A 16058-nucleotide genomic window follows, 5' to 3' on the forward strand; every position below is an offset into this window, starting at 1 on the left:
GTATATCCGCATCTCGTTGCTTGGGTATATTGGTCAGTAGCTATACATGGTATATGCAGCCGAAGGACGACCTTCATAAACGACAGCCTAACTTGTAGTATAAAGGATTTATTAGTAATCAATATTCCGCTACTATAAACGATTGAATGCCACTCAAATGCCCCATTAAGTACAGACAGTACCAAGTAGTATAGCAGTAACGTTGGTCTGCACTCCATGGAAGGGTCTCAACTCTCAGTCTCGGTCTAAATGTTGGGATTTGTGTCTTTTGTCAAAATGAGCCATTTTCTGGGTAACCAGTCACACAATATCCAATCGTTCGTGAGGGATTCATGAAATAGGATAATGTAATACATTTAATCAATTATTGGCAACAAAAATGTGAATCTTATTAAAATGCGTACTATTGAAAATAAACATGTCTGTTTAATGTATTATAAATATCATTATATCATAACATCTGTGACACCTGTCATTGTGCACAAGCTTGATATAATGTAATGTTTTCTTGGTCACGTGGACTCAGATACTGAATAAACCATTTGTTAAAATTCTTGTTAAAATCAAATTACGATGCCCGCTACGAGTACACAGATCTTTGTTTACCAGAAGCGAGAAGTAATGTATACATTTATATTGTTTTAAAAGATTTCTCTGTAATAATGTAAACATTAAATTTTTAAATTGACAGATACATTACGTTATATTTCCCAGGAAAACAAAATATTATATCAAAATTTCTACCAGCCGCATGCGACAATCCTTTAAAGTATGTATTTCTAATTTGATCCATTAAACCGATACCATACAGCTTACAATATCTAGAAACAAAGTCCTGCTTTTAATATTCAATAACCGAAGTAGGAAAATATTAATAAGAATGTATATCAGGACTAACGCCATTTCCAAGAATCCTTTTCAAATATTTTATTCTATTTTTGTCCTCAAATTACATCTGTGAAATGAACGCTGGTCGTTAATTATGCATCATCTCGATCACGTGATCACACCTTTGTCGAATAGAGCTCATTAGTGCAAACCGAAGCGAGACTGTTGGGTTCAAAGTATTTCTAATGACGAAAAATACCCCCAACAGGGAGAGAGCTCTCTCGACATACGGGCACTATCGATCGGTAATTATCCACACAAAGGTAGCCAACATCTCCCCCAACCCCTAGCCCTAGCCCATACCCCTCCCAAATTGACGAAGAATCGAAATACTGTAATTATTGAACTATGGGGTTTACCAAACGGAGAAATGAACTTCCTAACGTATTGCTTTTTATACTGTATGTATATAATTATGTCGCTCGTATCGATATCACGCAGATCTAATTTTCATTTAACTTCTTACACAAAAGAAGCCAAGTTTAAATTTTCGAATAAAAGTGCTGTTTTTCTGAAAATATGAAAAAACTTTGTAAAGTAAGATTGTTCAAAGTGTGAATTCGTACAATGTATACATCATAGGCGGATCCAGAGGGGGTTGGGGTGGGTGATGCACACCCCACCCTTTGTCCTGAAATTTTATTAAATGACCAGTGAAACGCTCCTGAAAATGAAGTGTGCACCCCCCTTTCTCAATAGTGTGCCCCCCCTTTTTTTTTCTAAAAAAGCTGTATCCGCCCCTGTACATGGAAGAATTTCGGATCGGGTTTACAGATAGTAGACTGTTTCATCAAAAGAAGCAAATTGCCAAATCACAAAGGTGTCTGTTTAAAAGAGAAATGCTGTGCAGTACAAAACGGTTTTAACACATTAAGTTCCAATCAAACAAGTCGTAGTACTGTATCTGTTGTTCGTGTTAATAGCAAATTTGGCAATGGCATGTTTAGGGTAAAAGTCACTGAAAACCTGTGTCTGGAGATGTGCAAAGGTTTACCTAATGTAAACAATATAATCTATTAACAGAGAGGCCAGATCAGTCTCAGCTGCATATTAGACTTGTGGGATTCTTGAACATTGGTAGCGGATACACTTTCATCTGTATTTAATATCATAGACCTTTCACGTTATAGACATTTTATACAGTGTTATTTTATTATTGGTTCTAATTTTGAACTTTTGTTGCCAAAAAGAAGGATTTATGAAATTTGAAAACTTCTACTATTTTACAACACCCTGCGCACATTGCATATGTTTTGATCGTCACTCTCTTCTTATACCTCTACTCTTACATCAGGACAGTGCGAACAGGAATATACCCCTGTGTACCGAGGATGGATGGAAATGCACCGGCTACCCATTTCAAGAACATATTACTTGTGGCTCAAATAACCAAGAAAGGTAAGTCTTATTTAGAATAATGTTTTACTTCATTTTTAAATGTATAAAATGTGACTTCATCTACAATACATTGATGTACAATATGACTTCATACATGGTACAAGCTTCTACCAGCTCGCTACTACTACAACTGAAGGGTCTATGTACAGTGGATTTCAATGACCCGTGAACTTATCTAAGGCAATAAATTAAAGCAGATTAAACACTACAACATTCAAACAGTAAAATATATTATATCTCGCTATAGACAAGGTTCATAAATATATTGCACATGGTACCCGCCTGTTATCGTCACGGAATGACAATGATGAAGATATTCTTCCATACATAAATAGATACACTCTCACACACACAAAAGTAGGTTCGCAAAACGCTCACTGCTAAAACACATAGCCAAATTGCCGTTCATCTTATGACTGAAGCTATAAGCTGAGCGGCCTGCATGAATGGTTATTTCTAAAAATATGTTGGAAATCGATTTCCATACCAGCGTCGGTTTAAGTGCTTGTATGGCTTTCGCCTTATTTGATAATGAACAGCTGTAAATTTGCCCTTAACAGAATCAAGCCAAATGAATCATATATTTCGGAATAAAATTAAATTAAATGTAGAGCATTTTGTATTGCCTCATCAACAATGAGCGAAATTGCGAACAAACTAACATTTGATAAGAACACACATATTTACACATTCATATTCACAATTTGACTAGCTGGGACTCATCCTTGCTTACAAGTATCATACGATATCACCCGTAAGCTCAGTACAAAAATAGCACTTGGAAATATTTCACTAATAACTTAATAACTATACACGAAATGTCAGCGTCGGGCGACATTTCAAAATCAGTGTCTGCGACAGCTCTGTCCTTTGTTTCGCATTGTCCATGCTGTGGAAACATTCCTCGGTGTTCGTTCTGAATGATTAATGTCAAATATGTATAATTTAGCAGCACATCTCTGGAAAACCTTTATAGGGTGGTATAATAACGGTGGTGAATTTGGCTTACCCTTACCCCGGCCCGAACAAAGGGCAACAGATTGGGACAAGCGGCCATAGATCTTCGTATCGATTATTGTTATCAATTATGCAGCATCCGGGCGAAACAATGTCAGGACGAAAACGCCATATTGAAGTCAGTGTTTGGAAGTCTTTGTACAGTTGAGACAGATTTCTCCCGTTGATTTCTGTATTTCATATGAATCTATGAAACCGTCGAAGTTGATAAATGAATGAATAGTACACAAACAACAACAGATGAATGTCAACCACTTTCTCGCAAGAATTCTCTCATTGGATTTGGCAGTGGTAATCTCTCGATACAATTTTCCTCATTAAGGTTGGTAAGAATAGTCGCTCGGCAGCGGTCTTGCAGGTTGGAAAAACTTCGCCACTTTAACCCCAAGGTCATTTCTGTCTTAGCAGCTGTGGAGCAGACGATAGGATACAAACCTTCGGATATTTTCTTCAGTTCCGTGAATGCAACTCCCAAACACTCTCCGTCTTTGAAATATGTCAGTGTTCCTGTAGACCAGTCGAATAACATACCCACTATTGTCGACTCGTTTTCCTGGAATGGAGAACAATACCGCCTCCATTTGCCATTATGCCAGAGAAGCCCCTTGTGTGAAAGTCCCCAACTGTGCTCATCTTCCCCGAGCAGGTTTACAAATGCATCCACATGCAGACGGGCATGTTTTGTTCCGAGTCCAAACATCATGCTGGTTCCAAATATCCTCTGAGAAATCTTGATCTCCCAGTAGTGTCTTCCATAGTTCAGGGGTTTGGTACCCCGAACACCGGCGGTTCCGTTGCTCCAGTTTGGATGGAAATGTGCCGTCTGCATCTTTTTGCCATACAATCTTACTTCGTGAGATTTGTCCCGTCTGCTCCATGCCCACCGGGCCTCGCAGCCGTCTTTCAATGAATCTGGCATATTGCTGGAAGATTTATAGTTGTCGTCTGCTCCAAGTGTTTAAGCCGGCTGTTTGGGTGTGTTCCACTCGCGGTGTTGGACGGTATCCACGGGTGCAACCGCCCCTCCACCCACCCGGTCCAGGCCTAACATGCATTGTGCGTCCCAAGCTTGCCTTTTATACGTCTTTTGGAACCGTTAGGCAAACTGGCCTAGCCCTCGGTAGCAACTGCCGACCTTGAAACAAAGAGCGCACCGCACAGCGAGAACGAATCGTGTTGTGTACGCCTGTCGCCCATCCTTTCATCCCTGCGGGAATATGGTCGCGCGCCGGCCACGTGTCGATAACGAGTTATCAGTGAATGTAGGGACCGCCCATTGCTGGAATAGGGGTGACAGCCTGAGGTATTGTTTCCCCGGTCTCAGAACCAGCCCCTAAACCTGCCTGATTTTGTTGCTGATAGACATCTTCTATACAATCACGATGGAGCAAAGAATATCATCTTTCTAGCATGTGCATGTGCCATTTGTTTAATATAGGAGGGTCCATGGAAAGAGTTTCTGTTATATTTGGCAGTTTGCCGCCGGGAAATATGCTAACACTAATGATCCCGCTTAAGTCATTCACCGATTTGGGGAAATACCAGAAAAAGGTACCGAACAAAACAAGCGAATTTGTAAAGCAATATAATCATATTTACAACGAATTATATTTTTATTGCCTGTTACTTACAACAAACAATATGCTGTATAAATAGTTATCAAATTATCAAATGTTTAAATAAATATATTTTGAATGTTTGAGCAGCTGTTAAGCATGCGGTTCTGGTTCACAGGCAGGTTGAGATCGATAGTCGTATTCAATATTATCAGTTTTTGCTGAAACGTTATATATTTATGGTTTCCTGTTTTGTCAGCGAGTTGATCGTTACGTCTTTATGGGCATATTGATCGGGTTGGCAGAATTTGAAATAAGACAAGTCGATCGGCGTGCCTAATCGGCAGTCCAACATTGGTGTGCGACATGGGACAAAGCAGCCAGTCAGGCCAGCGTTCCCAGGAGATGCTGTTTAAGTCTATGTTAAAGAGGTGGCTTAGTCTGTAGCGGTCTCACAGTACCCGAATCGTATTAATTCCGTTCTACCCAGGATCAGGTTCTGAATTTTCCACCTCACTGGGGCTTCTTTCATGTGCAGTTCTTTGTTTCTGTCAAAATTAAATAGTTAGCGTTTTACTATTGTATTTGACGCACGATGGCCATAGCGCTAACATCTCGTGTCTGTGTGCGTGCGTGCGTACGTGTGTTTAGTGCCCAATCAAAGCATCCTCGTTTGTAGAGGGTATTAAATCTATAATGAATACCTTGGCCCTATTCGCCATAATAGCTTTGTTCTGGAAGTTATGTCGCCTATGCCTTCCCGTCTTGTCACTTTATAACTTACCAAGGCATTTTCCCCGTTCACTACAATACTTTGACAGCTTTCTTTCGTATGGTGCTCTGACACTGAATTTGTCCTGCGTGTCGTGGTTCCTTGATTAAACACATGGATGTTTAACCAAACACGGCTGTATCGAAGTTGAAAGGCTTTTAAGGACGTACATACATACTTCGAGTTATCCGATGTTCGACACAACCGAAAAAAATATAAGAATAAAACGGATGGTACTTCGAGACAACCTGCTCATTCCCTTCAGACACTCTTTACCCCCGACGTTTAATTGCAACGATAATAACGGGGAGAATTATGCTCATAAAAATCGATGCGCAATGTTTAATTGAGAACCAGCGTTTAAAAGGGAAATGCGGCACAATTCTTTACAGAATGAAAATATAGGTACTCTGCATAAGTGAGGATGCCATCAAATATGAAGAACGGGGTGTGCTAGTTCCGTGTCTGTATGTTTATATGTGCTTACATGTGCGAATCCCAAAGCATTCATGGGAATTCCATTATCCGTTCAGATGTTACCAAGCGTCTAAGTGTATGTTACCTTGGCCAAAAACGGAAATATCATTACACTTTTTCTATACATTTCTTTTTCAAAAGGAAAACCTTTAAGAACGTTAAGGAGACAAATATTTGCTAATGTACTTTAAGACATAAAAACGTCAGTTTGACGCCGACCATACATTTTCATCCAGCTTGACATTCGAAAATGCCATATTGCCATTTTCTCATGAAAAATGAGACAACACATACTTAAACAAAATATAACTGTCCATTTTTGTCACACCCCTTGCAAATTATTTTCTCATGTTACAATATGAACCTGTCATAATTTCAGAGTAACAATACCCACCCCCACCCTTCCCCGGCTAGTATCCCCCAAAATATACCCCATGCCTACCAACATCCCCTCCCAGCTAGCACGGGGCGTACACATTGAGCCATACATCCGCTAGATGAACATGACCTGAAGGAGACCAGAAATAATATACCGAGTTTATTTTCACTTTGGAAAAATAGGAACTTGTTAAATTTGACTATGTATGTTTGATCATTACACATTCTTACAACAGATTTTAAAAAAATAATCTGATTTTGGAAAATTTTATGTAAAATATATTGATACAATGAAAACGGTGGTAAAATATGGATTTGCAACCATTAGACCCCTGGTTTTCAAAGATTAAATTCAAAGATAAAAATGTTTGTTGTGCAATTTAATTTTTTTTAAAACTTATATTATAGTTTATTTAAAATAAATAACACAATGTAGAAGTGTCCTTTGAATGTTAAGCGTTAGTACAGTTACTATTGTGGATATGATATCGCTTATGTAAGATATTTTCAATTAAAAATCAAACAAATGATAAAACCTAGAGGTATGGATTCTTTTGAAGAGGAACACCTTTTATGTATAGACAATTTCTTTAGTGTAGTGGATGCAACGTTTCGGTGTAGATCCTAACACCGTTATCAAGCAAAATGGTGTTAGGATCTACACCGAAACGTCGCATCCACTGCTATAAAGAAGTTGTCTACCCATAAAAAGTGTTCCTCTTCTTAATACCAGCTTCTAAATGCCACTTAAGGAAGTTATGGATTCTTTTGTTTCTCAGTACATGTATATGTTGAATATTTCCGAAATATTTCCGCATGTCCATGTGTATATGGATAAGCATTAAATAGACATTGGTACAGCTAAAGTTGTTCTGCTAATGCGTTGAGATAGTGTCAGCTGGTGTAGCCTCTCATCAGTGCGCTTCACCAGCTGGTGGTGAGTTGGGGTAATTTGAGCAGCATCAAGATGTTGTATAGGTGTAATATATTTGTCACAGGATACCCGCCACGGCTGTGAGTTCGCGTGGGGTAGGGGGAAGGAAATATAACGCACGACCCCACCCCACCCCCCTAGTGGAACACGCTGGGAACTGCTTTCAGCGTTAACACGGCTGTTGCATTCCTACTGAATAACCAAATGCTGGAATACGACAAAAGGGTTGTCCTTTGAACAGTTGAAACGAATCAACACGTGATAAGAATTCAACTTTCCTTATTTTGACTATTGTTTGGGTTTATTCCGGGTGGGGCCACGTGTTTTACTTGTCAATGACTTGGTATCCTAGCAGGGGCCCCAGATGTCACGTGTAGCAAATGTTATTGGCTGAAACTAAAGCTGCTTTGTCTCTTGAGGGCAAGTTAATCAGTTGGTTGCGTAAATCCGAGCACCGTCTACACACGAACACGATCTAAGTATGTTGAGGCGGAAGGCGGAGAAGCCGTGATGACTTTGAAGCCTCAGATTTCCCTGATCTGCTTTTAACCTCGTCCATCACCCAGTCCGATTTTACCGTTAGCTTTTGTCTGAGGGTTTGTCCCAGGAGATTTAGACCAGCTCTTTGTATCGGTCGCGTGGACGCTAAGTCAATAATGAGTGAAAATGACCACCGGACAGGCTGACCACAGCTGTCGTCTGCTTGGTGTGATTTGACCAGCTGTCGCGTGCCACGTGCAACGAGCAGACGATAATGGTGTAGGGTCAGTGAGGTAATAATTTATGACAAATACGTGTTGTCAACACCTGATTCCAAAATCAAGCCAGACCTTACCTAATACAGACGCAATCGACACAGGTGACCGGCCGACCTGCTGGTACAAATTTGACTTGTATATGTAATGGTTGTCAATTACAGGAAGCACCCCATCGCGACCTAGCCAGCCAACGAACAGGTACAGCCAAACTGACGCATACAATGCAGGATTTGAAGAGAATATTTAATTATAGCGTCACAGGTTTTTCGGCGAAATGAATGGTCTATGAGACAAAGGATTAAATATGCAACTTTACGTGACAATTTCCAAATTGAAAAAAAGCTAATTTAGAAATCTATCCGTAAAAGAACTTAATGTGAAACCAAGAAACAAAAAACAATCTTCACTCAATAACTGGTCTTCTTGAACTGTGAGATGAAGTGTCTTCAAGATCATTCTCTAACTCACTGTGCCACACAACCATAGGGGCATGTCTCGCTTAGAAACGACGTTAGAAATACATATAGGTGTATAGACCCAACCCTATTACTATATAAAAGGAAAGGGATGTAACGACGAAACCACCCTCTCCTCAATCAAAGTTAGATTTCACCACGTAAAAATATTTTTAAGGCCCCGCCGTGGCCTTACAATCGAAAGCTAGATGATTTCCCTACAAAATGAGCTATAAATGGGTCACAATCGGGTCATTATTTCAAAAGTTATACGCCACAGCTCATCGAAAACAGTCAAGACAGCGAAAACTCACCTTCTAAATTCGTTTATTAATTTCCAGTTCCGTTGACAGCACCTATGTAGAGCTAGATTCGATCGGCGACCATATTCCACGGGTCTACAAACTGATTGCAACATCTACATATCATTTCCTCGGCAGTAAGCAGGCATTTTCTCCAAAATCATCGGCAATCATACTCACTTGTCGGCCATAGAGTCTCCTCTTATTGCAAGAATACGTTTCTAGGGAACTATTCCATCCCGGGGGATTCGACTTAAAGGTGTTCCATGACAGAAAATATTACGAAACACACAACAATAATCTAGCCTTTTTTCAAGAGAAGGAAATTGTTACGTCAGTATTATGGTTAAAACGATTTTGAGTACTGGACCATTTTCTTCAGTTGTGCTATGTACTATGTACATAGAATTTTACCGAGTGTCTTTGGTGTAAAAAATATCACAACTTCTAATGTTGCAGGGGCTTATACAGCTTTTTGAGAAGGGTTGGTGGGGTGGATATGAACACTCTTGAGAAAGTGGGGTGCACACTTCATTTTCACCCTGATTCAATGGTCATTTAATAAACTTTCAAGACAAGGGGGGGGGGGGGATGCGCACCCCTGCAACCCACTCACCCCTACTGTAAACAGTATAAACTGGGCCCCGTCTCATATCGCGATATACGCAAGCTGACGGCACACAAAGAGTAAGTTGGTTGGTTGTTTAACGCCGTACTCAGCATTATTACCCACGTAGTCAACGTATGGGTAGTTGCATACTAATTTCGTACGTCACACGAGTGTCGTATCGCGTTGACCTGTGTCGTAACGACTTGACCTGAGATTGTAACGATTTGATTGGATAACCGATGACCTCTCAATTAGGTCACATTCTGACGTAACTATTTTTTCATTCATAACAAACACGTGAATTCATTCTACAACTTAAATGCATTGTGGGAATGTAAACATTGCAAACGTTGCCGTGTCGCTGTTTAATTGTGAGTCGAACTGAGACATTATATCCGTCGAAAAACATAAACGCACTGTTTCCACCAGTGATGTTAGCCGAATGAAGCAACTGGAAACCCAGAAACGAGGTGCTACGGAGTAGTTTACTCGGTCAGATACCACAGGAAGGACACTCGTTTCGTATAATTCGTATGTAATGAGACCTCGTGTAGTATTCTCTATATACACCAGCGGCGGTCTGTAAATAATCCGGTCTGGATCAGACAATCCAGTGACAAACGTCATGAGCATTGATCTACGCAATTGGAATACGATGATACTGTCAACCAATTCAGCGAGCCTGACCACCCGATACCGTTAGTCCTCTTACGACAAGCATGGGTTACTGAAGACCAATTCTAACCCGGATCTTCACGGGCCCGCACAAAGTGAGACTTGAGGCTCAGGGGCCCGTTTCACAAAGCGATCGTAGGAGTTACGATCATCTTAGCGCTACGATCGCTTTGTGGAACGGTTTTTGTAATGTGTAATGAAAGTAATGCCCCTCACTTACCACGTAGAGACAAAGTGTCAACAACACGTATAGCATAAAATGTCAGGTTTCTGTACGATTCTCCTAAAAATGTGTAATATTTTTCATGCCCCTCCTACAGAGACTACAGAGATTCATATACTATTTGGAGACGCTACCGTAAAGTGATTCTTTACCCTAAAACACCGTTAGCTCGAAAGTTTTTCTTTGTCTTAAAACACCGTTAGATCGAAAGGTTTTCTTTATCTTTAAAAACCGTTTGATCGTTTGAAAACAACACCCTCAGAAAGGTTTCTTTCTTAAACAACGTTAGCACGAAAGGTTTTCTTTCTCTTAAAACACCGTTAGATCGAAAGATTTTCTTTACGTTAAAACACCGTTAGCTCGAAAGGTTTTCTTTATCTCAAAACACCGTTAGATCGAAAGGTTTTCTTTCTCTTAAAACACCGTCAGATCGAAAGATTTTCTTCATCTTAAAACACCGTTAGATCGATATAATTCTAAGAATGCTACTCCCATTAAATCACTGCAACAGATCCTGGTATATCCCGGCTTGTTTTGGCAGTGGTGTATCAGAGGTAGACATCGGTATGAATTATAGTCCAATGACTGAAACTATGGATAACTCGATACTTGTACCGTTCAAGTGAGTTTTATAATCAGTTTGTAGCATCGGCCCATGTACAAAAAGTAATACAAAATAATACAGTGCGTAATAGCAATAGGCAGACATTTAAGTTGTCAGTTTACAGAAGATCGACATTTAAGAGCTGATTTGATACATTTAGCACAATTCAATAAAAGTACCATGTCATTAGAAGTTATTAACTTTATGAATTTACAATCATTTGTTAAATTAATCCAATAGAGGTAAATACGTTTTAGTGTTACATATTTATCACATTCAAACAGGAAATGGACTTCATCTTCATTTCTATTACTATTACACATCTCAAGAATTATATATTGGCAAGAATTATAGTCCAGTGACTGAAACAATGGATACTTGTAGCTGAACCGCATAACATGATGCGGATGAGAATCCAATGTATATAACAATCCTAATTTGAATAGTTTCTGGGGCGGTGGGGTAGTCTTGTGGTTAAAGCGTTGGCTCGTCACGCCGAAGACCCGGGTTCGAATCCCACATGGGTACAATGAGTGAAGCCCATTTCTGGTGTCCCCCGCCGTGATATTGCTGGAATATTGCTTAAAGCGGCGTAAAACCAAACTCAGTCAGTCAGTCAGAATAGTTTCTCTTACCGCAAATAGCTGCAAAACTGCTGATGCGTCCTTAAGCATACTCACTCACACACTCGAATAATTTAGAGACAAACAACAGCTCGCCCTATATCCATATTCATTAGTGTTTCACAGTAGTTATTAATTCAAACAGGACGATTTAGTAAAATTCCTAGGGAAAACAGACTTTGTAAATTTTGTAATCTGAAACTAAAAGAAGACGAGTACCGTTGTATTTTAATATGCCCGTTGTGTCTCAGTTTCGTTGTAATAATAAATGCACCTCTATATGTGTATCAATATCCAAATATTGATAAGTTTAACAAGACATTGACTTTGATTGTTTCCCAGTATCTGTCTGCCTCTACGTATCATGCATGTGAACTTCAATGTGATAAGATGTATGAATCGACAGGGTCCCGATCAGCAAACACGTGATCGTAACGTTACGACCTGTCGCAAGTTAATCATAGATTTACGAATGTCGTATCTCTACGAACGTTTTGTGGATCGGGACCTTGGATATTTCAGTATTTAATTAAGGATATGGTGTGTTGCTGAAGATCACTTCTGGATCTTCACAGGTAATGGGCATTACACACATGGAAAACAATATCTGATGCGTCAAGTCAGATCACCAGATCTGCTTTGCAGTCTTCACTCCTGTGACAGGCCCCGCGGGTGAAAGCGAAAGAGAAAGTAGGTTTTCGCATGCACATATCTCAAATGCGCCTATAATTATACAGGTCACGACAGCGTTCCGCAACAAGCTACGTCATTACCAGTGTAAGCAGAGGACAAACAGGATTTGTTTACTCGACACGTAATTATGGAGTTAAACATGATAGTTTTATAAGTAGCGAGTTTGTGTAATCAAACATACGACGTGACGAATCTAAAACAGTTAAGGGGGCGGGTCGGTGCCCCTTTGCGAAGGGAAGGTTAGTCCCAGATTTGACAATGGCGTAAGTGAATGAGCCTCGCTGATGGGAACAGCTTTAAAATGTAGTCAGCTATGTGTACCAGTGTGAGTGTTGGGATCGAAAATACTATACCCTCCTGCACTACTGAGAGCTACGAAGGGGTCGACGGTTGGGGTGGGTAGGTGGTACTTTACATATCTCAGAGGTGGAGTGTAAAAATAGCTTATGCTTAAGACTTGAGGGTTGAGGCTGAATGTTATGGTATGGTTGAAGTGGCATGTCCTGCGTTTGGGTGAGCGTGGGGCTGCGTTTGACTGTGCACAGTTGATGGTGTTCATCTTGGGGTGAGGGTGGGGCTGCGTTTGACTGTGTGTTGGGGTGGTCATCTTGGGGTGAGTGTAGGACTGCGTTTGAGGCAAGGCAACTGGGTGTTGGGGGTCGACAAAGTGGGGTGGATGAGCTGCCTGTGGAAGGTGGATCGTGGATGGTGGGGTGGAGTGTGGGGTGGGGTGGGTGGGGTATGGTGGGGTGGAGTGTGGGGTATGGTGCGTGGAGAATGAGGTTTAGTGTGTGGAGGTTAAGGGGCGTGGGCTGCATTGTGTGGTTTTGGGGTGTATGGGGTGCAGAGCCTGGGTTGTAGTTTCGTGTGTATGGGGCGTGGTGTGTAGGTGTGGGTGGGGTGCAAGGTTTGCGGTGTGCAAGTATGTCGTGGCATTTACCAATATTTCCTGAGGATTTGGCCCTGTATAAAACTTTGCACACTAACATAACCCCCTGCTTTTCACAAAGGCTGTATCTTTGCGTTATGTCATCCTCAGTTATCCAGTGTAGATTATTATTGTCATGATGACGATACCCTAGACCAATAGCTCCATTTCACCACCTCCATCATTCCTGCACAGCAACGCACTCACGTGTAAGAACAGTTTGATTGGACATTTTGATCTTAATCCGACTCTGAACCTAACAACGAAAGTGAATGGGTCAAGGTATTTGTCACAACAAGATAGGGAAGTAATACACTTGATAACTAATGATTACTTTGAGTAATGTTCCCTTTGAAGAGTGAGTGCGTGAGTAATTTGGCCTTTATTCTGCCTTTCACAATATTCCAGCAAAATCACTGTGGGGACACCAGAAATGAGCTTCACAGGTTACACCCATGTGGAGAATCGAATCGGCAATGAGCAAACACGAGAAAATACACACATTATATCAGTGGTATGGATTAAAAACTGAACATATATATAAAACAATGCTTGTAGGAATTTAAAGATTCTTTGACTAAATGATTATTTTGTTTATATAAGCTGAATCATCAATTCATGTTTTAGCACAAGGGCAATAACCTAGACAAGATGGATGTCATGATGGATGCAACCATGGAAGATACCCCAATCTTTCAACAAATCCGTGTATGTATCAGTTAAAGAACACAATTAACAATTTTAGGGAAAGTAATACATGGGCCATTCAAATGACTTTGATTAATGAATTCTCTAAGGACTGAAAGGAATAACCAGTACCCAATAATGGTGATAAAGAGGATTTACAAAAATAAATAAATAAATCGTTACTAGATGTTCCAATAATAATGTGTCTTGGGACCAGAACAACAGATGTAGCCTACTTTCCTCCTGCCTCTTTTTGAACATAAAAAGGTATTTTTTACAAGAAAAAATAAATCAAAAGAATAGAAAACAAAACAAAAGAAAGAATTTATTTTCTTAGTTTCTTGCTCTTTCTACAGAATTTCAGTAATTCATATAGAGGCTTTAAATCTGTTGGAGTTTCCCTGTATATCATGTGTAAATGTTAAATAGATTAGGTTACTAGGTTACTTCCTGATTCTCATCTATTTCTTCATAAGAACAAGTTATGCTCAGATGATTATTAAGTAGTATTGTTGCATTCAGTGTTTTGATAATCTAATCAGGAAAGACCTTTTAATTCAGTGATGTTTATATTTGAAGTTATGTGGTGAAATCTATTATGAACTGTGTTATTTATACCTTTAAAACCTCATTTTAATATTTTTAAAAATAGTTTGGAAACAAAATGGCTGTACAGATACTTACACCAACCATAGCTATGATATTAAATTTAGCATGTAAAATTTTCATTTTCAGACCAATATTGAGTTAGCATCAACATCAACAGCAACAGCAACAAGACCAACACCAACAGCCAAACCTGTGTGTAAGTATATTGATAACCATAAATCTATCACCAAAGTGGTGCTCCAAACACACAGTCAACTTTCAACAGGGTCAACAGAGTTGCTTCCCTTGAATTACACAGTTCTTACTTTGAGTATTGGAATAGCTTTCAGTTTCTGTTTCCAGAGACCAAATTTAATAAATATTTTGTATTCACCCAATTGATGATTGCTCAAAGGTGATTCCAGTGTTACTGATGAGAGAAAACACATGTGTGTAAGAGAAAAACAAGATACACTGTAACAGATACCAGATGAAAAAAATTAAAATCTGTTTGGCATAAATCAGAGTGAGTGAGTGAGTTGTGTTTTACGCTGCTTTTTGCAATATTCCAGCAATATCAGGGCGGGGGACACCAGAAACGGGCCTCACACATTGTACCCATGTGGGAAATGGAAACCAGGTCTTCCGCACGATGAGCCAATGCTTTAACCACTAGGCTACCCCACCGCCCACCTCAGAAAGAACAAACACACTTTCACAAGCCCCCAAGTTTAGCAATGACCATCTCAGAAACAAGAACCAATTGCCATGCCTCTTTGATTGCATCTTCAATTTCACAACAAACAAGCATCAATGCTACATAACTGATTACTTTGTTGAATACTATCTTCAATACAACTGTAAATACCTGATAGCATCCCATATCTCCATTATCAGAAAAAAATGTTGTTTTGATTTAATCCTTTACAACAATCATAAACCAAATGTGTCAATCATGAATTAAATGTATCGAGGACTTGCAAGCACTATGATGTTATTTATGATTATATCATCCGGTATTTGCCCAAAATCTCATATTGTGTTTCCAAAATGTGTGGTATTTTCAGCTGAACTGTTTTTAACTTGCAATGCTACTTCCCTGCAGGCATCTTACACTGGGACAATGAGAGGACGGCCAATAAACTACGAGCCGAGCTTGGAGAACAAAGCATTTGTACAGAAGAAGACTTGTCCAGTAAGGTTTAGATATAACTTTTCTGTAACAACCTCACCAAAAAATCACTGAGTGTCCAGATCTCATGTAGAAGTAAATTGAAATTTCTGTTTTGTTTGCAGCAATAAAATTATTTTTTGAGTATGTACAGTTTATCATTAAAAATCATTTCATGTTTCTCTTGTCCTTGGCTGTAGACTACCTTTCCTGTAATGTATTTTTTTTAGCACTTTTAAGAAATATCTAATTCAACTCAAATTTTGCTGTTGCTTATGATATGCTATTCCTGGTATGTCAGATGTGCACAGGAATGAACAT

At 39.6% G+C, this 16058-nt stretch overlaps 2 protein-coding genes across 2 annotated transcripts in view; one reads left to right on the forward strand and one right to left on the reverse strand.

Moving 5' to 3' along the window:
* Positions 1-2291: 2291 nt before the first annotated feature.
* On the reverse strand, positions 2292-4536 carry LOC124285879 (SPRY domain-containing SOCS box protein 3-like). The gene has a single exon (XM_046722158.1). It carries the CDS (start codon positions 4220-4222, stop codon positions 3551-3553), a length of 672 nt encoding a protein of 223 aa, XP_046578114.1. The 5' UTR covers positions 4223-4536; the 3' UTR covers positions 2292-3550.
* A 7877-nt stretch (positions 4537-12413) lies between these two features.
* The window catches only part of LOC124285898, a 42127-nt gene continuing 38482 nt past the window's right edge, over positions 12414-16058 (forward strand). The window contains exons 1-4 of the mRNA XM_046722181.1: positions 12414-12447; positions 13919-13999; positions 14714-14783; positions 15672-15761. Coding sequence (XP_046578137.1) covers positions 13943-13999; positions 14714-14783; positions 15672-15761 — 217 coding nt within the window. The 5' untranslated portion in view covers positions 12414-12447; positions 13919-13942. The remainder of the gene's footprint in view (positions 12448-13918; positions 14000-14713; positions 14784-15671; positions 15762-16058) is intronic.

Source organism: Haliotis rubra, unplaced genomic scaffold, assembly GCF_003918875.1.
Source record: "Haliotis rubra isolate DU_JTF1 unplaced genomic scaffold, ASM391887v1 Scf37, whole genome shotgun sequence".
Taxonomy (NCBI): domain Eukaryota; kingdom Metazoa; phylum Mollusca; class Gastropoda; order Lepetellida; family Haliotidae; genus Haliotis; species Haliotis rubra.

What these genes read in the sequence shown, in the direction of transcription:
- LOC124285879 (XM_046722158.1), bottom strand. Translation starts at nt 4,222, where the DNA reads ATGCCAGATTCATTGAAAGACGGCTGCGAGGCCCGGTGGGCATGGAGC.